The 22,905-nt window shown below is 46.7% G+C and overlaps 1 protein-coding gene across 7 annotated transcripts in view; it reads right to left on the reverse strand.

Moving 5' to 3' along the window:
• Window positions 1–283: 283 nt before the first annotated feature.
• Window positions 284–22,905, reverse strand: part of CPEB1 (cytoplasmic polyadenylation element binding protein 1) — a 112,002-nt gene continuing 89,380 nt past the window's right edge. For 2 of the 7 annotated variants that reach the window (XM_058542540.1, XM_058542539.1), the window contains exons 4-12: window positions 19,368–19,594; window positions 17,338–17,590; window positions 14,965–15,078; window positions 14,553–14,642; window positions 13,501–13,637; window positions 10,329–10,527; window positions 8,956–9,050; window positions 8,423–8,503; window positions 4,217–6,989 (exon numbers count right to left, since the gene is read on the reverse strand). In XM_058542540.1, coding sequence (XP_058398523.1) covers window positions 6,879–6,989; window positions 8,423–8,503; window positions 8,956–9,050; window positions 10,329–10,527; window positions 13,501–13,637; window positions 14,553–14,642; window positions 14,965–15,078; window positions 17,338–17,590; window positions 19,368–19,594 — 1,307 coding nt within the window. In that variant the 3' untranslated portion in view covers window positions 4,217–6,878. Of the gene's footprint in view, window positions 474–1,386; window positions 1,947–2,505; window positions 2,612–3,156; window positions 3,309–4,216; window positions 6,990–8,422; window positions 8,504–8,955; window positions 9,051–10,328; window positions 10,528–13,500; window positions 13,638–14,537; window positions 14,643–14,964; window positions 15,079–17,337; window positions 17,591–19,367; window positions 19,595–22,905 lie in introns of those variants that run through there. The other 5 variants (XM_058542538.1, XM_058542537.1, XM_058542541.1 and 2 more) reach the window with 4 other exon arrangements.

Genomic DNA, 22,905 nt, shown 5'->3' on the forward strand with positions numbered 1-22,905 from the left:
AAGGTGGGCAGGTTCATTAGCCCAAATTGTGTATACCTAGGAGAGGCTGAGGAGCAAACACCAAGGGCATGCAGGGTGAGGAGGGGAAAGCATCTCCTGACTTCTGTCTAAAGCCCAAGTGAGTGCTCAGGGCCTGTCAGGATCAGGCAGGGCGGAGCTGGCAAAGCAGTGCTGCAGCTTGCTGGGTTTGGGCCGCTGAATACATTCATGACCTGTACGGGCCCTGCCTAGAGCCCACTTACAGGTGCTCCACTGCAGACTACTCTTGTTCAGGATTTCTCCCTTGAGAAAATACTCCTGCTCTTAGCTCCATCAGCACCCAACCCCACAGAGGACACAGGCAAGGCTGTTGTTCAAGGTTTATTGCAAATATTACAGCACAGCAGAAAGATTCAAACGGCTCCACGTGGGGTTTTGAAATTCATCCCAACTGTAGGCTGAGTGACTTGCAGGTTGGAGAGACTGCCAAAGTCCTGGAACAACAAAATAAGTTCAGTGTGCCTGTACCAGTGAAATCTGTGGTCAGAGCCCCAGCATCACCACCAGGCAGTGCTTATCAGCTTCCACCAGCTTGGTAGAACCCTGCAGAAACCCAACAGAGGGCCTTCTCCTCCCTGCCCCAGAGCAAAATGGGGTCTACTTGGGATCTGAAGGACCCTGCATTCCAAAAGTCAACCATTAGGGACCTGTCCTATGCATTGTAGGTTGTTAACAGAATCCCTGGCCTCTATCCACTTATGTCTGCTAATATCCCCCAGCTGTGACAACCAAAAATGTGTCCAAACATTATTACAATGTACTCCCCCCCCGGGGGGGGGGGCAAAAATCTGTCCCTTGAGAATCATTGCTCCAGGGTATATACAGTGCCACCTCCTCTCCAGGACTAGCCTCAAGTAGGAGGCATCACTAATGCAAACATTTGTGAAGGGCTCAGGTACACTGGTAGGAGGAGGACAAGATCAGGGCCTGCCTTTAAGCCGGCTCAGTCTAAGTGAACAGGGCAAAGAACCCAAGGGCCCACCACATACCTGGAACTTAACATCCCATTTGATCCTCAAAAATCAATTTTAAAGTTGAAACTAAAAAGCTACATGCAGGATAGTGGTTATTTCAGGAGAAAATGATCCGTAGCAGCCTTTAGCTGTACTGGTAACGTTTTTCTGAAGCTGGGTAGTGGGTACATGGGAGTTCATTCTGTTCATTATCTTTTTGAATGCCTTAAACATTTTATGATCATAAAAAGGGGAAAATGAAGTTGCTCTAAATCACCAACTGCCTACTGGACTTTGAAGCCCATGCTACTTTCACCAAACTGTGTAAAAATACTAAGATAAGCCACAGAAGAGACACATTATCAAACTGTATTGAAGGCAGCTGACCCATCTGAGTAGTTAGCATACAGACAGAGAAGGAATGAAGGCCCGAAGGAAAGCAGGCAGAATGAAGGGAGAACCAGGGCTGGAACCAAGGGGGCAAAGTTGAGGAGTTAGCCATAGAGCCAAGAAGAGAACGGAAGGAACCAAGAGAAGGGGTGTCCTGAAGTCATGGGAGAATAGCCACTGGATTTGGGAATTATCTTCTTGTGGAGAGCAATCTCAACTTTCCATAACCAACTAAACCTATTTTGGAGGCACTCTAGTTTAGTGATTAGAGGTGTAGATGGCAGTTCCAACGCTGCTACTTACTAATCTTGGAGTCACCATTTCCTCATCTATAAAATGTAAATAACAGAATGTACCTCCTGGGCTATTATGAGGATGAAAAGAAAAAAGAAACGGAAGGATTCAAGAAGTGTTAGCTAGTATCACTATAAATAGTAGAAAGCTATTGCTGATTCTTGCTCAAGGAAGTCCCACTATAGGAATTTAGCAGACACTTACCAAGAGTTTGAGCATTTCCTTAGTGTCAGGGTCTACTTCAATGATCTCCTGATCCAAGGCTGAGACCTAGAAGGTACAAGGCAGACTCAAAACATCAATCAGTGAGCTGTCTCGCACCTTCCCTGCCTTTTCTCCAAGATTCTTAAATAAACAAACAAAAGGGGTGGGGGTGGAGAATAGGATAGGACCCCACAAGGTGAGCAGTCTGTTTCACTATTACCGGCCCCAAGAATCAGTTCTTCTGGTTTTACCTTTGTATGCCCTCATTATTATCTAACCAGTATTCAGAAAAACTTAAGACTAGGTTTATACTGCAGGAATACTATGCTAAGGTAAACAATCAAACCACAAGACATGACTGTAGTCATCAAACAAACATCATTAAGGGCTCTCATGTGAAAAACAGAATGGACTTAAATGGTCCCAACAGGGCAGAACAGAATCTAACCTACAGACAGGCAGATGATGGGCACCTACAGCTGGTTAAGGGATATATGGATAAAGGACCTCCTTCTCAGACTCGGCTGAGGTCCCTTTGGAAACCAGCTGCCTAAAAGGGTTCTCGGGAACCTGTCTCATCTTTCAGGGTGAGCCCGAGGCCCAGAGACAGACCCAGAAAATTTACCTCAGGAACATAGTTATCTCTCCTCTCTCTCTCTTCCTCCTGCAGCTTGATCGAGATACCTCTCACAGGGCCCCTCTGGATCCGCTTCATCAGGTGTGTGACATAGCTGCAAAGGACCAACGCCCACGGAGAGCAGTGAGCACCCACGTCAGCTGCCACCAGCACACGGGGCACCTGGGTTCTAAGCGGCGGTTTTCATTTCGCCCACAGTGAGAAGCGCGAGGGCTCGCCAGCCCAGAAGCCCTGACGGACCCTCCTCCACACACAGACCTCCACAGAGCTCTGCCTGCCGCAAGCACACCTGTCTCCCTGCTGTCTCTCAGGCCCTCTCCATTCAGAGACTCTTTCAAAGCCGTCAAATCCTTTCTCCGAGTTCCAGTTTACTTCATGGAGCATTTAATCACGCTGGCCTGTACCGTCCTGAATATGTCTCCCAGAGGTCTGACTGCGGCTAAACCTCGGCAACAGCCACGCCAAACACAGGGCGAACGTAGGGTAACCTGATGGAACGCCTGCAAACGCTGTCGCTGTCGGGAGACTCGCGCTGACGGGACCGCCGGGACAGTCTCCTCCGGCGTCGGAGGACGGCAGACGCCACAGCCCCGCGCTCCCGCCTTCCCCCAGGCCCCGAGGCCGAGCGCCTCCACTCACCCTGCGATCTTGTTGCGGAGCTTCTTGCTGGGAATAATGGCGATCTCCTCGCACACGCGCTTGTTGGTGTGGAAGTCGTTGCCCAGGCGGGTGTAGTACTTCTCAATGATGACCCGGGCCGCCTTCTTCACGGTTTTGGTGCGAACGCGGCCCTGCAGGTGGAGAAGACAGGGTCACTCGCGAGCCAGGACATCCCTCCTTGGAAGAGTGCAGCGTCACGCTCTGACAGGAACGGGCTCGCGGGCTGGGACTGAGACCGGGAGGAGGAGAGGGTCGGCCGGGCAGTGCGGGAGCGCGGGGTCAGCGTGGAAGCCAGAGGCCCGCGGAGGCTCCGGCCTGACAGGGCCCCGCGCCCCCTGGCCCACAGCCTCTCCTTGCGGGCTCAGGCCCGCAGAAAGCGGCGGATGGAGGACGATTGCGGGCGGCCACGGCCTAGAGCCAAAACACCTACCATGTTGGCGGGTCACTGGTAAAAGAGGAAACAGGAAGCACAAGAGAGGCCTATAAGGCGCAGGCCAGAAAGCCGCTTCCTCCTAGCCTGGTACGCTCTGAGCTAACGCGAGAGCACCACAACGACCCCTGGCGGACCGGGGACGGAAGTGGAGGCAGCGACCGCACCCAGTGGGCGGGGCGAACTTCTGGCCCGCTCCCGGGTGGGCGGGGCTCCTCAGTTTCCGCTCCCCGCCCCGCTTGGGGCCCGATTCTCTTGGCCGCTTCGCGCTGTGACCGGATCGCCCGTTTGAGGTAGTCTAGACTAGGAGAGGTGCATCTTTTCCACACGCGCCAGGGAGACGGAGGGAAGCTTCGAGTCCTTGGGAAGGCGATTTGGGAGCTTGGAAAGGTAAGGAAGTAGGGGATGGCGCCCTACCCAGGACCCCCACCCAGTCCATGAGTCCGAGACTTGTCCGTCCAGCCTCTCGGAGACGCGGGTACCACTGAGAGGTTTACATCATTTCTTCTGGGTCTTGGCTCAAATGTCACCTTGCCAGAGGGACTTTCCCTCAACTTACATAAAATAGCACCACTCTCTTTTTAAAGCTGCTCTGATATTAGCACTTGCCAGTGATTTGTTCTCTCAACTGGGGAGGAAGGGCCGTTTTTACTTAGCTAATCCCCAGTGCCTTGAACAGTGCCCAGCACAGAGCAAGCTCTGAAATATTGAAGTGAAGTCCACCTCTAGTGCTCCCAACAACTGAGGGCGCCTTCACCATCGCCGTCTTCAGGCTGTTCTTCCCATCCCCATTCCTAAATCAGGCTCTTCTGAAGCCACTAGCACAGGTATCCCTGGTGGCCTCACTAGCCTAGGGAGTGCCCTGTCCCATCCCTCCAACTCTGCTTGCCCCAATTCTGCTGAAGCCAAGTCCTAGGCTCCATGTGACTTAAGGAAAGGCTGGCTGGTCTGGTGGGATGAGTTAAGGGGCACAAGGCTGAGCCTCATCCCTCAACTCATCTCCTGGTCACCTTGGCCAATCCAGTCACAGACTCTTTGAACTGACTGGGAATGAAAGGCTGAAAGACTAGAAGTCCTCGCCCTGAAAGTAGCCCCTGGACAAGAGAGTCCAAGGGAGAAGACCTGCCTGTCTGCAGAAAAGGAGAATAAGGGGAGACCACAAGGGAGAGTCCAGCTCTGAGCAAGTTGCAGGAGCTCACTTGACTAGCAAACTTCAAATCAAGCTGCTACCAGCCAGGCCTCAAGTGCGAGATGAGGCTTCCCCATCCCCCACGATAATGAGTTCTTGCACCTCTCACAGAAGGGGAGCTTCAGTAATGCAAGGTTCCCTCTGCCTCAGACTAAAATGGAATCTTCCAAAAGATCAGTCCAGCAGCTGGACCCAGGCATAACCTACCTGAAAAGATCATCAGCAGACCCTCTCACAAATCCTGGGAGCCTGTGAGAAGAAGTCCAGATAATAGGGCTCTCTGAAGAACAGTGGAAAGTAAATTACTCCCTCTCAGAGAGGGACTGAGTCAGCATAGGTGAGTCTAAGAGGACAGGAAGCCTTGCAAGAAGAAGAAACAGGCCCGAGGCTTAGAGGAGAAGCCAAGAACAAGTGGGCCATGCAGACAACTGAGCAGCTGTGCCTCAAAGTTTCTCCAAGCTTGGTCTGGGGCTACGAGAAGAGAAGCCCCAAGCAGCTTAGGTGTAAGGACTTTCCACACTTGGACTAGAGGTTCCCACCCGCTGGAGAGGCATCTTCAAGGTACATTTGACCACAGAAGTGACCAAGAAATACTTACAGGGGCAAGTCTCCCACATTGCCTCACCATCCACCTGGGCTGGAATCCCATCACAGAAAATCCAAGGCAACATGAGTTTTTTACTCTGCAATCTTATTAGCCCACTGCCCTCTTGCTCCCACACCTCTGACACAGAGACAAAACCAGATTTCTGCTGCAACGTGTTTATTATGTGCCAAAAAAAAACTACACCACAGCTTACTCCACACATCTGTAGGAGAGTGCAGTCTTGCCTGCATATACTACAATGAGGTAGAGACTTCACACACAGCTTCACAAAACCCACAGAGTAGCTGGGATATGCAACAATGCAACGTCAGCTCAGCAGGAGGGGGGGAGGGGTTATGACACTGGTTCTTTGGCACACAGCTTCCCAAAGAGGGGCAAGTAGTTTTTAAAATAAAAAGAAAGCAAGAAAGAAAAAGTCAAGTTTTCAAATTTCAGTAGCATTTCAGTCGACCGCAACTGTTGCTTCATACATTTCTCAAATGAAAGACATAAGGGAAGGGTACTTGTCCCCTCTAAGAGAAAGGGCTCCTGTGAGCCTTCATCTGCCCCCACCAAAAAAGCAGCCCTTTTTATTAGCTCTGTTACAAAAGAAAAAAAGTCCTGTGACTTTGTGATTAAAAACTTCTATCAACCCTCCCCCCCACATAAGTGCAACTTAAGAAGGTGCAATAAACCATTTAAAACTATATACAGCAGCCGCTCAAACACCGTTTATCCGGTCCAGTTTCAAATTCAAAAAAAATTTTTTTTCTTGGTTGCAAATGCCTTGATTCGCAACTGTGAGAAACAGTGACCAGCAGTCCCCCAGACACAAATTTGCTATAATGTTAAAAGCTGTCAGGAAAGAAAAAAAATCTCTTGTTCCAAACGACTTAAAAACTGTTTTAAGGAGTGTAAAAAGGAACCGGTAAAAACCCTCGAGCGTAAAATATGAAATATGATTTTGGTTTAAATGAAGAGCAAAGTCTCCTTGTTGTTTACAGTAAAAAACACCAGCTGAACACTCAGTTTATGCCGTTCAGGTGGGGGTTAAATAAATGGAAAGGCACTGTATGGCAACTGCAAGAATGAAACCAATGAGACCTGCACATCATCACCATCAGTATTGCAAGGAATGTAAAAAAGCGCTTTTAATAAATAAACCTCGATGTAGGCATCGTGTCAATACCTCCTGGACACGTAGTTCTTTTTTGCTTTTCATCGGCAAAATGAGGAACTAAAATCTGGGAAAACTACAGAGTCGCTTGGAGGGTGAGCCAGAGGGTCCTTGCCCTGGCACACCCCCGAAAACAAAACCCGACAAAACTCATTGTGCATTAATTAGTGCAGAAACAAAGACAGATTCAGCAAGTGCAAAGGTGACTACGATTTTCCCTTGTCCTCGGGAAGCCAGCTCCCTGGTTGCCAGCAGCAGGGTGGTGCAGGCTGCTGCCTGACCTGCCAGCCTTAGGCGCCACCAGGCAAGGCCAGCTCCTCTAGCTGGAATCTCGGTTCTTCTGGTTCCGCATCAAGGGGCTGTGGTGGCACAGGCCTTCCATGCTGTGCCGCCAGTGCCAGCAGCTCCGGCAGAAGTACTTGAAGCATACCTGGGTTGCGGGGAGAAAATGAGAGAGAAGCCATGCCTGTGTCACCACTAGCCAGAGGGACTGCTGCATGAGCTACTTAATCTGCTTGAGAGGGAGTGGGAGATTCCTGATGGCCGCCGTGGGGTTAAAGAGATGGTCTCAGGGAACCCTCTCCCCGCTAACACAGAGGCCTAGTCAACCATGGCAAATCCACTGTCTGTGCTTCTGTGGGTACCCCGACTTAAACACGCTGGGTTCCTACTGTGTACAGACTGTGCCAGCTTCCCTCATCCACTTACCACCACAGCTGCTCTTCTAGTCCCCTGCCTTTCTACAGAGTAGCTGTCTCACATGGCTGCTAATATGGGAGAACGTTTCAAGACAGTGACTCCAGATCCTAATGCTAGGCAACATACCTTCCTCTTCACAGTAAGTGAGGTGAGGTGACTGAGTATGTATCTCAGTCTCGGTCCCACTTCCTGCTAGCTGTGTAACCTCAGGCAAGCCACTAACCTCTGAGCAATTATCTGAAAATGAGGATCTGTGCAAGATACACAAAAAAAGCCTGCTAGAAGAGGCTGATCAGAGAGATACTTGTTCTCAGGCTTTATCCAGCAACCTAAACTTACTTCACACCCTCATTTTGGAGCCTCAGTTTATCTACTATCTACCCAGAGACTCTATACCTGAGGGATAGCACCAGTGCAAAAAACACTAAGCATGGATGGACTGCTGGTGCTGAACAGGCCCCAAACTTCCCCTAATACTGGTTGAAGTAGGGTATAGACCAGCAACACTGGCACCACTTGGAAACTTATCAGAAATACAGAATCCCAGGCCGTATTCCAAAGCCACTGAATCAGAAATCTGCATTCAAACAAGATCCTCAGGTGATGTGCATATACACTGAAGTATGAGAAGCACTGCCCAAACACAGCAGATCCATGCTCCACCACCAGAAACATTCAACAACAAGCTGCCATGCTGCTTTCTGCCTGCTTTTGACAACTGTGGGTACACACCAGGTACAAACATCAAAATAGTCCCAAGGTTCAGAAGTAAAGAAGTGGTCCTTGGTAGGTGAAAACCAATCTAGAAGGCCTCAGAGCTAGGAAACAGTGCTCATAGGTACTGCTGACCACCCTCACCCAGGTTCCTATCATCCCCAAAACCCCCTATCAGCAATAGTGCCACACTGCATACCAACATCCCAGGCAAGGAGGAGGCCAAAGTATCAAGACTCAGCTCAATGAGCTTTCAAGAGTTTTGGGTCAAGCTATCAAAGCGTGTCCCTGGTCTGACCATCAGCAAACATTACTGCTGCCTCCTCTATGCTCTCTTAGACAACCATGAGGTACCTGAGAACTCCAATACTCTATGTGACAAACGTGGAGTGACAATTTTTAATTGAGGGCAGGGACTTCCTAGACATCTCAGGTGCCCAGGGGACTCACCTGATCTCGACAGAAGAAAGGACCAGGCTGAGAACTGCAGATATGACACAGAGAATCTTCTAGGTAGGGGTCAATCTGAACCTGCACAAAGCAAAATACGAGAATCAAGTGGTTCTTCTCACAAGAAGGCCAAATGGGCTAGAAGAGAAGGGCACATTACTGGGCTATACATATGAACGAAGGACATTTCCTGTTTTAAAGGGGACCTAGACAGAATTATGGGTAGAGAGTACAGACAGAGATCCAGAGGACAGATGCACACACCATGCAAAGCCAGGTCGGCAGCCTCCGCGAATTTGTGCACCACACACGTTACTGCCTGCTCTTCTCAGCAAACTGTACCCCAGCTCTCTATCACCCAGCTACAGGTGGGTAAGCATTCAGAGGACGCAGATCTGGTTGGAGAATGGGGAGTCAGGCTACCTAGCAATGCCGGTCAAATACCACAGTGAGGGAAGGTACCCCACACACTGGGGAAGCTCAACAGTCCCAGCTCCCCTCCTCATGAGCGTACCAAGACCAGGCCCACTCACCTTCTTGGTGAACTTGGTGGTTTTGATCTCCACAAAAGCAGCGCTGACTGCTTTCAGGTAACTACGTTGGTTATTGAAAGTCACGCGACCAGATCCTAGGAAAAGCAGAACACACTTACCTTCTAGCCAAATTCTCCCAAATGCCACCTGTCAACACCCAGGAAACTCTGTTTTTAGACCAGTGCTGTCCAATAGAAATATAATGTGAGCTACTTATGTAATTTTAAGTTTTATAGTAGCCACATTTAAGTGAAAAGAAAGTGGCAGAATTTTAATATTTTATTTAACCCAATACATCCAAAATATAATAATTTCAACATGTGGCACTAGCCCCATTTCAAGCACTCAGTAGCCACATTTAGCTGGTGGCTACCATGTTAGACAGCGTAGTTATAGACCATGCTGGCACAAACCATTCAGGAATGGGGGAAGGATCTGCTGACCAAAATGGGGAGGGAAGAGACTCCTCTGGTGCAGGCAGATGCACAGGTAAGGTTAAAAGGGTTCAGAGTAAGAACCAAGATGCAGATAGAACCCCTCTTTGAAGCAGGCCCAGCAGTCAAACTGCTCCTGGCCTGAAAGTACTCCAGGGACCTAGCAGGGGAGCTGGAAGAAGCCCCATCCTGCCAAGTGCTGCCTCTGCCCCTGCAGCCTCTGAAGTCCCTGTTCTCAGTCTGTGGCACAGCACTGATGAGCACATGGTGCTCCTTCCTGACCACATTCAGCGTGGGTGGGCAGACTAAGCATTGGGGAAGGTGGGTTAGTGAGGTCTTGATCAGAAAGTTCAGACTCTGCTCCACCTCCAAACCCCACCACTGCGACTATTTGTTATGACTGGGGAATTGACCTCCGTTCTCAGAGGGGCTGACCAAAAAGCCAGTCGTTAGGCCCACAGACTCCCCTAAGCTAGGACAGCATAGGCCATGCCTACACTCTGTTGTCTGAGTCACCCAGCGTCTTCCTTCAGCCTGACCTGGTCTCTGACCCTAGACAAGGCCACTTTTCAAGAACTCTTAATAAAGGAAACCAAGCAACTTCAGGAAAGTCCTGACGTTTTAATGAAATATCACCTGTTGTCTGTCCCAGACTGGCTTGGCTGTGAACTCTGAGCTTCCAACCAAAGTTACTGCTGTCTCATTTGGTCTCCTATCACTTTTTTTTTACCCCCTTCATAGGAGGTGAGGGGAGAGGGGTGGGTGCAGAGGGGTCTGCTGTATCGGTGGCTTATCTAGAAAAAGATGCTATGCTGCTGGTATATGCTGATCTGCAGACCTAGGTCAGGCCTCCCTCTCCAATCCCACAGGGAAGTATCACAATCTTGGTTTATATCCCATGGGCCACCAAGCTTTCCTACACAGAAGTGGGACACTTACCAATGGGATATTTGTGCTTATCTGTGTCAATCCCAGCATACAGCACTCCACCAAATAAGTCGTTCAAAATGGCTGCCAGGGCCTCGGCACTGAGCATGCCGTGCAGAGCACCCACAAACACCGTCCTACTGGGGTCAAGTCTCTGAGATGGGCTCCGGACAAAGTTGCTGTCGGCCAAGACCCAGGGGATCACTTGCACCTGAAAACCACCCAAAGGTATATTAGCCCTGGCAGAGAACCAGAGAGAGAGAGGCTCTTGTATGGAGAGGCACATGCTCTGGAGATGCTAAGGCTGGGGCTGCTGAGGCCCACACAGAGGGGGAGAAGGTGTTATCACCCAATCTGAGGCACACAGGCATTCAGCAAGCCACCCTCACCCCAACCCAAAAAGAGCTGAATTTTACTGAGTCCATGTGAAAATAAGTGGTAGAACAGCAGTCATTCATCTGGAGAGCAAGCAAAACAGTACCAAACTGTTATACCCAGGAACCTAGAACTCTGTCACAACCTTCAATTGTGTGGTTTCAACAAAGGATCATGGACACCGATGAAGAGACAGCATGGTCTGGCGTCCTTGGGACAGGAAAAATTCATAGAGAAATTAAAGGACAGAAGCTTGAAGGAGAGAGGGTAGGGATGCTTAAGGTATTTGTATGAGGTGGTTATTGGCCCAATGTACACATTAGAGGGTTTGTGCCAGGAGCAGTGGCAATAACTGGAGAGAGGTAGGGTGGAAAGACATGCGCAGGAGAGCACTGAGGACTTGCAGAGCAGTGTAACACTAGGGCAGGAGTTGACCATGTCCTTTGCCTGTGACTCCCCTGATCTTAGAAGAAAATCTGGCATAGCAGGCAGAAGACTCTACAATGAAGTGAGTTGACCAGTAAATGTTTTTAGAAGATTAATCTGTGAAGATCTAAAAAAGAAGCCTCAAAGCAGGATTTGAGGCAGAAACCAGCAAGGAGGCAAAAACAGTATTTCAGAGGACAGGTGATGAAGACCTGGAGAAAGTAAGTTGGTGGCTCTGGGCACAGAACAGGCCAAGACCAAGAAGATTCTTCAATAGAAGAGTCTGAAGACTTCAGACTGCCTGGCTGGGTATGGTGGGAAAACAAGGAAGAGTCAAGACTGAGGGGTTCTAGGGCTAGATGACCCTGCAGTTAGAGAACCTGGCAGAGGTTACCAGGGGGAGCCAATTTCACTGGAAGATGAAAAAGCCCACTTTGCTTTTTCCACACCCATGGGAAAGTATCACAATCTTGGTCTACATCCCAGGGGCCACAAGCTTTCTAAGCTTTTTCTTACACTAAACAGAAGAGTTTAGGATTACAGGACATCCCAAAGAAAAGCCCCACAGCAAGATGAGGCTCAAGGTAGAGACGAAACTAGAGAGGTGAGTCTGGGTCTAAAGGTAAGAGCAGAGGCACAAAAGTGAATAATTTATCTGACTGGGAAAGAAGAGGAGGGAGTCAAATACTGACTACATTGGTGGTGGGGAAGGGGAGCAGAGAAGAAATAAGAGAGTCAGAGAGGTAGGAGAATGAGGGCAGCCTGTAGTCAATGCATCAAAGAAAGATATTAAATCACTGCAAGGTGATGAGGTGGGAAAAGGAGATAGGAAGGTGTCAGCAGGGGCGATGAGGACGGTGGGGGTGGTCTGTGGTATGGCTATGGCAGCCTCTCATTGTGAAAGCAGGAGACACAATGTTAACTAAGTCCTAGAATATAATGAGGTGGGATAACTGCATGAGCTCCATACAGCAAGAAAGGAGAGAAGGTAGGGAAGCTGTGGGTCACTGTGGGCAGCCAGAAGATAAACTTACCCTGTTACTAAGACAAAACGTGAACTAACACCAGGAAACATCTATAAAACAAAGAGCCAGCTTTGTAACATGGACTATTTATTTTAAATCCAATGTGACCAACTCAATAAAATAGGCATTTTTTCCCCTTACCCTATAGATTTTAATAGACTTTACTTTCTAGAGCAGTTTTAGTTTCACAGCAAAACTGAGCTTAAAGTACAGGGTTCCCATGTACCCCCGGCTCCCACACACGCACAGCCTCCCCAACTATCAACATCCCCAACAGAGTGGTACATTTGTTACAATCACTGCACCTACACTGACACATCATAATCACCCAAAGTCCACAGTTTACATAAGAGTTCACTCTTGCTGTTTGTTGTACATTCTATGGGTTTTGACCAACATATAATGACGTATTCACCATTATAGTATCATACAGAATAGTTTCACTGCCCTAAAAATCCTCTGTGCTATACCTCTTCATCCCTCCCTCCCCTGCTGATCTTTTTATTAAAAGAGGCATTTCAATTCCCCATTTTATAGATGAGGAGATGAAGTTTCAGAGATATTAAATACCTAGTCCAATGTCATAGAAGTGATGTGCCCTGAAACCAGATTTTAAAAAACAACACTCGTTCCTGAGCTCAAAACTTCCTTCGACAAGTGGTTCTCAAATACCATCCACTAGAATCACCTGGGGAACTTGGTTCAAGTGGAGATTCTTAAGCTGCACCCAAACTGATTCAGTAAGTCTGAGATAAGGCCCAAGAATATGCAATGAGGTTCCCAGGCAGGATAACTCAATGCTAGAAACCCATGATGCTAAGGGCACATGAGGCTGATACCAGAAAAGGTGTAAGAAGAGAGAATCATATGGAGAATACTACATAGCTAATACAGCCCTGAATGGGAGTGAAGAAGTGATCTATGGATAGGTGTGGGCTAAAGAGGAATTTACCCACCACAGATTGGGAGGTCAGACACAGCCTGAGCATAGAACCAGGGAGAAAAAGCTATAGATTATCAGTTAAGTCCAAGTAGAGAAAGTTGCTGTTTTCAATTTCATTTCTAAAACAAGGGGTTTGGGACAGAAGTGTTGGCTACAATAAGAAGAGCAGAACAGGGCTGGGAGAGAATTTGACCTCCATGGACAGGAGCACACATATACCATTAAGACCCAAAGCTGGTTGTTTATTTTAATGTAATTGAGAGCATTTTGTTGTATTTACTGTGGGGCAAGAAGAGCAGCCTTCTTGCCTCAGTGGGAATACTCACCTGCAGCCTGCATATCCACCCACCCCAAGGAAACCCACTGCCTCATAAGCCAACTACCCTGACCCAGATGTGACATAATGCTAACTCACCTCCTTGCAGCGCATCCTTCGGCTCGACATCTTGAAATAATATTCACTCAGGCCATCTGGGCTCAGTGGGTCATGAGAGCAAGCCTGAAGCAAGGCCCGGACAGACTTCTCTAGTTCGAAGACCAGATACACATACCCTATTCCCAATGAAAGGAGAAACTGCATTAACATCCCTCAGGTGGCTGGCTACTCTTCGGTCTCAGTTTTGCAACACGGAGTTTCTTCCAAGAGAGATGGCCTTGTGTGTAAGATACATTTTTGTCCTACTCCTGGAAAGTCTCGTTGAATGGAAGCACTTGCTATGCCAGATGCCCAGGCAAGGGAGGGAGAAGCGCACCATCTCCCACACTAGTAAGGGAAGGAACGGGCAAGGTGGACAGAGCAGCCCATCATTACCACACAGCTCTTTATCCCAGAACACAGAGCATATGTTCAGGTCAGCAAAGCTAGGCTTTCCTGGGGGCAGGAGGGATGGCAGACCTGTAGCCAGTCTGCCAGAGAATGGAGATATGGCTTTAAAAGCCTAGTTAGATCACTGGTTCAGTTCATCGGAACATTTTCAGTGAAGATGGGGCAGAATGAAAATAGCATCTGCTCCTTTCTACAGGGAAGAGATCTCATTTCAGACCAGTGAGGAATCAGATGCTTGGTCCTCATTCCTGCCAACTCCAAAGGGATCTCAGAATCAGGTCAGGCAACAACGTAACTGGGCAGGAAAGGCAGGCAAAGGAAAGATTTTCAAATGCCTCATTTTGAGAGAAAAGAAGCTGCTTAGGTTTGGAGTGAAGTGCACAAGGAAATTTCACACAGGGGGTTTCAGAGGCAGCTCCAACTGCAGTGTGTTTGGACAGATGAAACATTAGCTCAGAGGAAACAGAGGGATGTGCTAGGTTGAAGAGAAGCACTGACAGCTGAAAGTTCTGTGCTCTGGAGTGCCCACACCATGTTGCCAGCATGCAGCTGTGACATCCCAGCATCCCTCAGTGCAATATGTACTACAGAGGGGGAAAAAAAAGCTCCTACCATGTCTTTATTACCTTTAGGCATATTACCTTTGGGAGGACACCGGGGGTGCTTGCCATCCTTACCAGGCCACTCCACACTCAAAGAGCCAAACACACGGAAAGTGTTAACCAAGCCAGCTGCGAAGAGATGGAAAATAATGGCAGAAACTGAGGCACCATCTTCCCCAGGAAGGCACAGGCCCAGGATCACCAGCGTTCTCCCAGGTTCATCCCCCCTGACAAACAACTCAGAATTGACCTTTGGTCTCAGGTGACAAGTGTACGCACCAGACACAGAAGCACTGAGAGTCTACGAAATGCACCTCTCCCTTCAGCTGCTCCTGGAATACCCTGTGCTCAGGCAGAGGTTCAGCCCCTGGCCTCAAGTCCAAGTTTCATTCTCCTGAAAGACGTGCCCCACCTTCAATGCTTGAAGCAGGTTGTCTCAGAGGCAGCTCACCTTCTGTAATATCCCAAGGAACACCTCCTAGGAACACCTTGCAAGAATAGATGGGGTTCTTGTAGTTCCGGGGAGGAAGCTGGCCACTCCAGGTACAGGTGGCTTCATTCACAGCTTTGGCAGAAGACAAAGAGAGAAACAGGAGTCAGACAACCAACACCGTCACTGCCTTTCTCCAGGGTGAACTTGTCCAGGAAGAACAAGACAGGCCACAGTCCTAGCCTGGCTGCCTGTAAGAACATCCACGACAATTCTGAAAGGCAAGAAACCTTAGACCTCACCAATCCAGTCAACCCAGTATGACAACCCTAATTCACTAATTCTGTCTCCACTAAAACTGAGAAGAATAGCAAACCAGATGTGTAGGGTAAAAATTATCACAACCCAAGCTATTTTCAAACATATAACTGATATGCTAACTATAAAAGTTTTAGGTAGTCATTGCTTACAATACTAATTAATTTAAATTTATAATCACTTAACAAGAAAGAGAGCAATTTTGTATACAATGTCCTTTAGGTTTACTGGTCCAAACTGGCGTTCTCCCCAAATGTTCAAATGAGGAACATTCTACTGTTTCCCTGTCTTCGCTGGAACTCATCGATCACAGAAGTTAGGACACTTCCAATAAAAACCACCACTAGCAACCCAACAAGACAAGAATGTCACAAGTGTTCCCAAGTCAGAACTACACCCCATCACTGCCACAGCTATCCTTAGAGTACCTGAACAGACACTGGTGCCAATGCTGTAAGATGATGGATTTCCCCCCAACCCTCACAAACACAAGTATGTCCAAACTCACTGTGAAGTCTTCTCCGACTCCGACTCAAACACCTCTTTAAGAAACCCTTCTTGCTATATAGAATAGAACTATCTTCTGTTTGGCCTGCCCTGACAATTTCTAGAGGCCTCTCTGTTCTTGGTGACTAATTCAGCCTTCTATCAATCTTTAATCCTGTCCCCATTCAGTCTGTGCCTTTCCAGATCGGAGACTGACCTTAGTGGGGACTGGATAGTCCTTGCCCATTTAACTCTCCTCCTTCAGCACTGGGGCAGACAGCCAATGAAACAAACCATCATTTTCATTCAGGCAATGACATGGAAGGCCATTCTCTAAAAGGTACAGGCCTAATGTATTGCTACAGCAAAAAATTGGGCACTGTCAGCAATATTTTGCAAACAAAAACAGAAGTCGAGGGGCCCGCCCAGTGGCGCAAGCGGTTAAGTGTGCGCGCTCCACTGCAGTGGCCCAGGGTTCACTGGTTCGGATCCCGGGCATGCACCGACACACTGCCTGTCGAGCCATGCTGTGGCGGTGTCCTATATAAAGTAGAGAAAGATGTGCACGGATGTTAGCTTAGGGCCAGTCTTCCTCAGGAAAAAAGAGGAGGATTGGCATCAGATATTAGCTCAGGGCTGATCTTCCTCACAAAAAAAAAAAAAAAAAAAAAAAGGAGTCGATATAATAGCCTCGTCCAGAAACATGGTAACGTCATTTCATAGGAAAACATTGGCACTAGAGAAGGTACAAAGATGGCTGCCAAAACTATTAAGTGAACAGGGCAGCAGCACTATTAGGGGAGAATGAGATCAGGTCTAGGTCTGTGAGTAGAAAGACAGACATATTGAAGCCTATGGAAACAAACTGAATGGAGAAACTGAACATTCACTTAGTAATCAACTCCAGACCCTTAGACTAGCAGTCAGTCAGCATCTCCCTGAAGCATTAGTAAACAATGAGTTACATAACTCATTTACTTCCAAGTACTGGTGTAAGATGAAAAAACATTTAACATGTATTTAAGATAATTTAAATGTCAGGACGTAAGGGTTCCTGAGAGACCAGGACACTTGAGGACATCCCTTACCTTAGAGGTTGACAAATGGACTACCCACCCCCCAGTGCATCCCTGAGTATACCAATCAGAAAGCCTTGAGGAAGAAACCTCCAACATGGGTTGTGTCTGATATATCTTTGAATTAGAGAGGGAGGAGGTAGACAAAATTCTGGGCATCATTTCCAGGGTTTCTCTTGAAGATACCCATCCGTGAAAATCCAAAGCAACAGCAGCACACAGTCAATCTCCACATAAGAGCACAAGTGAAAGATGGATCCAACCCCTTATGAGCACAGCTCTGTGTACCAGATTATCTGCCTCTTTCCTCTCTGCTCAGCCTCAAAGAAGTTCCTGAGTTTGTCCCCACTAGCACTTACTCCACAGAACAGACCATTCTTTTCAGATCCAGAGACTTCACCGTGCACCCAAGTCCTCTTCTACACAGTTAATCAGTCTGTGAACTAAGGTCCCTTACTCTCTGCTCCCAGAATGAGGCCTCAGGCCCCACACGCATGCCCACAGCCACACTCACCTGCAGCTTGCCGGTGCAGCCTGGCCTCTCTCTCTATGCTGAAGGGGTCTTTGGGAGCTTCGAGGAGGTCCCAGGATGGCCACACAGAAGCTCCTGGCCATCTCTTTGATGCACTGGTTAGGGAGGGAGTGACTGCAGCAAGAGCAGCTTGCTCTTGGTCCATCCGGGGCCCAACCCCCATCTTTAAAGGGTCTCTGGGACCACTGCCTGTCAGAGACAGGAAGGGCAGAGGAGGGGAAATGCGAAGGCTTGACTAGGGGAGGAAAAAGGAAGATACAGGTTTTTAAAGAACAGTTTTGTTATAAAAGTAATAATCACACTATAGAAATCATGAAAAATACCATTTAGCCATTTGATATATTTTCTTTTAGACTTTCTTCCTATGCATTTTAAGATTAGTTGTCCTTATGCTATAATTTAAACAAATTCTTTTCTAATTCAACATTTTTTTCATATTGCCAGACAGTCTTCATAACCATTTTTAATTAACTTATGATATTCTATTTAGGGAACAAGCTACATTTCACTGACCTATTCCTCTGCTGTTAAACATTTAGATACTTTCAAGTTTTTTAGGCTTACAAACAAAAACTTTAAGGTGTATCTTATTTATATTTTGTGTTTTCTTTGGTCAGATTCCTAGATGTAGAAAGTCAAAATGCCTTCTATGAGGGTTCCACATTCTATCACAAATGTATGAGAACACCAGTTTCACTACAACCTTGTGTGAAGGCTTTAAAATCAACTAAATTTAATTGGGTAGAAATGATACATTATCAAAAAAAAAAAAAAAAGAATTACTCAAAAGACTATTTCCTATAAATTCAAATACTGCCTCTATTTCCTCTTCCGTGAGTTGTTTGTCTATATCCCTTCATCAATTAATGCTTTTTAAAGTGATTTTTAAAATCACTACTTAAAAATTTTGAGATGGGGTATCTGAGAAAGTTCTTTCAACAAAATCCCAAAATATTAAAGCTAGTTATGAGGTAAGTTTCCAAGACTGAGCCTATCTAAAGTAACAAACAGAACTAGAAGCACCTCATCTAACCCCATTTTATAGGGGAGTAAACTGTAGCCCAGAGAATCAAAGGGATCTGCTTGTGGTTACCCTTCTGGAAACACAGCCTGAAGTGATAAAACCAATGAGTAGTGGGAACACCAAATCCAGCTTTCCTATTCTAGGAGAGGCTGACAGAAGACAAGATGGGTCCTAAAAGGTCATGCTATGAATGGGACACTGTAACCACAACCAATGTTGGCAGTCCTGGATATGAAAGACAAGAGGGTAGGAAAATAAGCCATCCTATTCATTGAACAGTCAGCTCAGGAGATTCAGTAGCAGAGAAGCCAGGCACACAAAGCACCTGAAGTCGTATTTTACTTTAGGATGATTTCTCACTGCCATTCCCAGATATTTACACTTCTATCCCCTATTCCTCATCTATTCTAATCCACTTGCCAACTCCACTTAGCATGGGTGCCACATGTCAAAAATGGCCGTAGATCAGGAGCATGAGATGTGTAAATTAACTCTGAGGCAGTATTTCACAGATTCATCATGGCCTCAGATTGAGAGTTGGCATGGGTCAGTGAAAAGAATATATAGGAGCTCGAGTCAGTCAGATCTAGATTAAAATCCTGGCCCTGCTAATTACTAGCATGCGATTTTTAAAATCACTACTTAAAAATTTTGAGATGTCCTTCGTAAAGGTACATAAGTGATATTGTTTAAAGACTAAAGAAAACCACAATGTAAGTTAAGAAACAGAACACTGCCAGGACCCCCATATTTACTTTTGAAATAACTTTTTCCCAGCAGCTCTTGGAGTAACTTGTAAAAAGAAAGTCCTCAGCTCAGGTCCTGAAATGTATTGCTGAATGGGTATAAAGGCATCCTGTATTCTGTTGAGTCTACAATGGCCTCCACTCCTCCCACCATTCCACCTCTCAGCCTGCATTCTAGTGGACATGCATCCCACTTCAAGCTCACTCTTCCTCCCAAACCCACTCCCCAACAGGTTACATACAATCAAATCCGAGAGATGATCTGATCCAGAGCTGAAGCCACTGGTGTCTGAGTCAGAGGGACTGCTAGAACGGGAGTCCAGGATGGGTCGGGTGTCCAGGCGGGATCCTCTAACTGAGGGTGCTGGAAACTTGTCCACCAAGTCAGATCCAAGGGGGTCCAGAGGCAGGAAGCTCAAGGGCGGTTTCCCCAAGACATTGCCCAGAGGGTTGTGGAGCATGCTCAGTACTAGGAGAAAAAAAAAAAGTCTCATGACCTCTTAGTTTTCTTCCCAGCCATCAGTCCTTCCCCTTTCTCCCACTGCCACCCAACAAGATACACAAAGGCAGGACCACTGAAAGCATGAGAGAACTACAGTTAGAGTATGATGAGGAGATATACATTCAGTACTGATGCTGGCCACGCAGGGCCCATTAGAGGCAATTACAGGATGGCTTTCTGAAGACTGGAGTTCCTGCTGTAACAGTAGTAGCAAAATCCTACTCTCTGCCACCCAGGCTCAAGGGTCAGTGCCAGCATTTGGGAAACTGCCACTGGGGACCCCAGTCACAGCTGCTATTAATGTCTGAATACACATGCCCATGTTGCCATAGGAGATACATTCAGCACAATTAGGAAGCCCAAACCATACTCCTTCCTTACTACCTGCCAGTGTGTTAATTTGAATTCCCACCTTTCTAACACTATATAGCTAAAATACAGAATTTCATGCCACACCCCAGACGTCTGGTATAGCATGAGCATGCCATCTCATCTGAGAAGTTCCCTTATGCACAGTTCTAGCATATGCAGATTCTCTTTTATACACCCCTGAACTTTAGGATGGAAGCAGAATGGCGGTGTGGTTAAGCCTGCTGTAGCTTAAGACAAACCTGGGATAAAACCCTAGGTTTGACAACTCCTCAGTCAGCCACGTGCTCTGAGAAGCTCTCTGAGTCTCCATTTTCACATGGCATCTTGGGTGGAATACCAGCTATTTTATATTATTGTCAGGAGGGTTGAATAATTGACACAGCAGATGAAAAGTACTCAGCAGAGCAGTGCCCAGCACACAATAAATATTTAAATATCAAAACCAGAAAAGAGTGAAGCAGACGACAGAAAAGATTAGGTGGGTCAAGTGGACAGCAGAAGAGAGCAACGTTTTTCCACACTTGGCCTTGGGGAAATAAGGAATCCAAAGCAAAGCACATCCTTTATCCATGAAGATGAAGAATAAGAGGGCTTTGCCATGGAGCTATGGTGTCACTAAGGCTAGGGAAGAAGCCTATCTGAAGAAAGGAGAAAACATCCACCTCAAAATGACTGTTGAGGTGAAACCAAAATAATGCGTTTAAGTGTGTTTAAGTGCTCAATAAATGGTGGCTGTGATTGGCTCTACCTCACTAGTAATTGAGTGAAACACAGATCACCAGAGCTGGTTTCCTTTCAGGCTCCAAGTCAGTCTGAATGCCTGGCTGGGGCTGTGGTTGAGTCCCAAGAAGGAGGAATAAACCTCTCTGAGCATGAAATCAATGTGAAAGCATGCTTTCAGGGTACCAGACACATATGCCATAGCATATGTACAAGATCAGGCTAGCCCACTCTCCTTTAGCCAAATGACCTCCTTTTCAGATAAGGATAAGGTAGGTGTATCTTTAACTCTCTTTTTAATGCAAAGGGTATTGTGGATGTCTTTATTTTATTGTGGAAAAATATCCTTAATTTTTAAAGAAACTGTCATATTGTCTTCCAAAGTAAATGGACCATTTTCCATTCCCATCAGCACTGATGCGAGTTTCAGTCCCTCCACATCCTGGCCAACACTTGGTATGGTCAGTCTTTTTAATTCTAGCCAGTCTAATATGTGTGCATGTGTTGAGGAGGGGGGTGCTGCACCATATCCAGCTAATAGTTTATTACTTGGTTTATTGCTTTGTTTTTTAAGGAAACATTCTCTTAACCAGGGCTTTCAAAGCAGTTTCTCAAGCGCAAGTACTGTAACTTGTTGCTGAAACTAAGTGTCTCTCAATGCTTGGATTCTGACACCCATCAGAAATAATCTTTGCCAAACTTCTCAAATACTCTTCACAAACTCCTGCCTCAATGAAACACAAATAACTCACACCCTGAGAAGGCAGGAGGTGTGGAGATTTATTTGAGGCTCCTCCCTGGTGCTGCAAAACCTGGCATAAAAGCACGTGTGAAAACCAACAGATCATACAAAGCCGTCTTAAAAGCGGTACCAATGCCCTAGAGGGCATCATCTTCACATTTTACAAAAACCAGTTTAAGGTGGTGAATAATGAGGTAACAATCAAATCACAAAGAGCTTTGAAAACCAAGTTAAGGTGTTTAGATTTTATCCTAAAGGTAACTAGAAGACACCGAGGAGCTGTTGTGGGGATGGCACAGGAGGCTGAGCAGGGAAACTAAGGAAGACCGCCATTGGTACCCAGTGCCCAGCAGAGAGAGAGACTGAGTATTTAAAATTAGACTTGGGTGATTCTCTCCAGCAGTGTCAGGAACCTGGACAGACAGTGGACCCATATAGGGCTGTGATTTTTTTTCCAAAGAGGGTGTGAAGGAGGAAATGGGACAACAAGTTGATGATAACAGCAATAGAGGAGATGAAGAACAGTTCATGTATTATAGGTGAAAGACAGAAGAGTCAAAAGATCAGAAGCAAATGGAGAACCAGCAACTTCAACAGGCTGTCAGCTACAAGAGGAATGAAGGGAGCAGACAGGATAAAAAGGAGAAGGCGGGACAGTGAAGACTGAATTATGAGGATGGCAAGATCCAAGGAGTGTGACCATATGACGCTGAAGTGGAATGTGTGGAGTCTAAAATATTGGCTTGGTCATCCATAAGGACATTAAAAGGAACCTATGGTGATAACTGGGCCTGGGGTTAAAACAAACAAAAAACAGATATTGAGATCTTGAGAGAAAGGGAAGGACTGGGAAATCAGTAAAGAACAACAAAAAGAATGACTCTGAGGTAAATGGTAGATAAGACTTGGGAGAATGTGTAGCCTCCACTTGACAAAGCAGCATCCTAAAGGAAAAGCCTGAGGGAGCATGCACCAGTGACAAATAAGATAAAGGGCAGTTTGTTGATCCTAGAAAAGGGTAGCACAGTAGAGAGCTCCAAGAGTTGTCAAGGGAAACACAGCATAAAGGGGTATGAAGAAAATGCTCACAAAGAGATGGCCGGCGCAAAGGGCTTGTGTCTGGGGGCATCAAAGATGATGATTATGGGCTGTAGTAACTGTCTTCACCCAAGGTTTACAAAAAAGTATATCTGAAAGAGTCAAAAAGCAATATGGGTTCCACTGTAGACTACTTTCTTATTCACATCAATTTGTGTTCACTACTGTGTTGGTACATCTGTTATACCACCCACAAATCCATCTACCACAACTAACCTACAATTTTTTTTTTTTTTTTTTTTTTACCATGCCCACAAAGATACCTCGAGGCTTTGTCAAATTCCTATGTCAAAGCTAGGAACTATGTCTATGTCTTTAGCACTCCTCTAGTCTGATAATAAGCCTG

The sequence above is a fragment of the Diceros bicornis genome, chromosome 5 (genome assembly GCF_020826845.1).
Source record: "Diceros bicornis minor isolate mBicDic1 chromosome 5, mDicBic1.mat.cur, whole genome shotgun sequence".
NCBI lineage: Eukaryota > Metazoa > Chordata > Mammalia > Perissodactyla > Rhinocerotidae > Diceros > Diceros bicornis.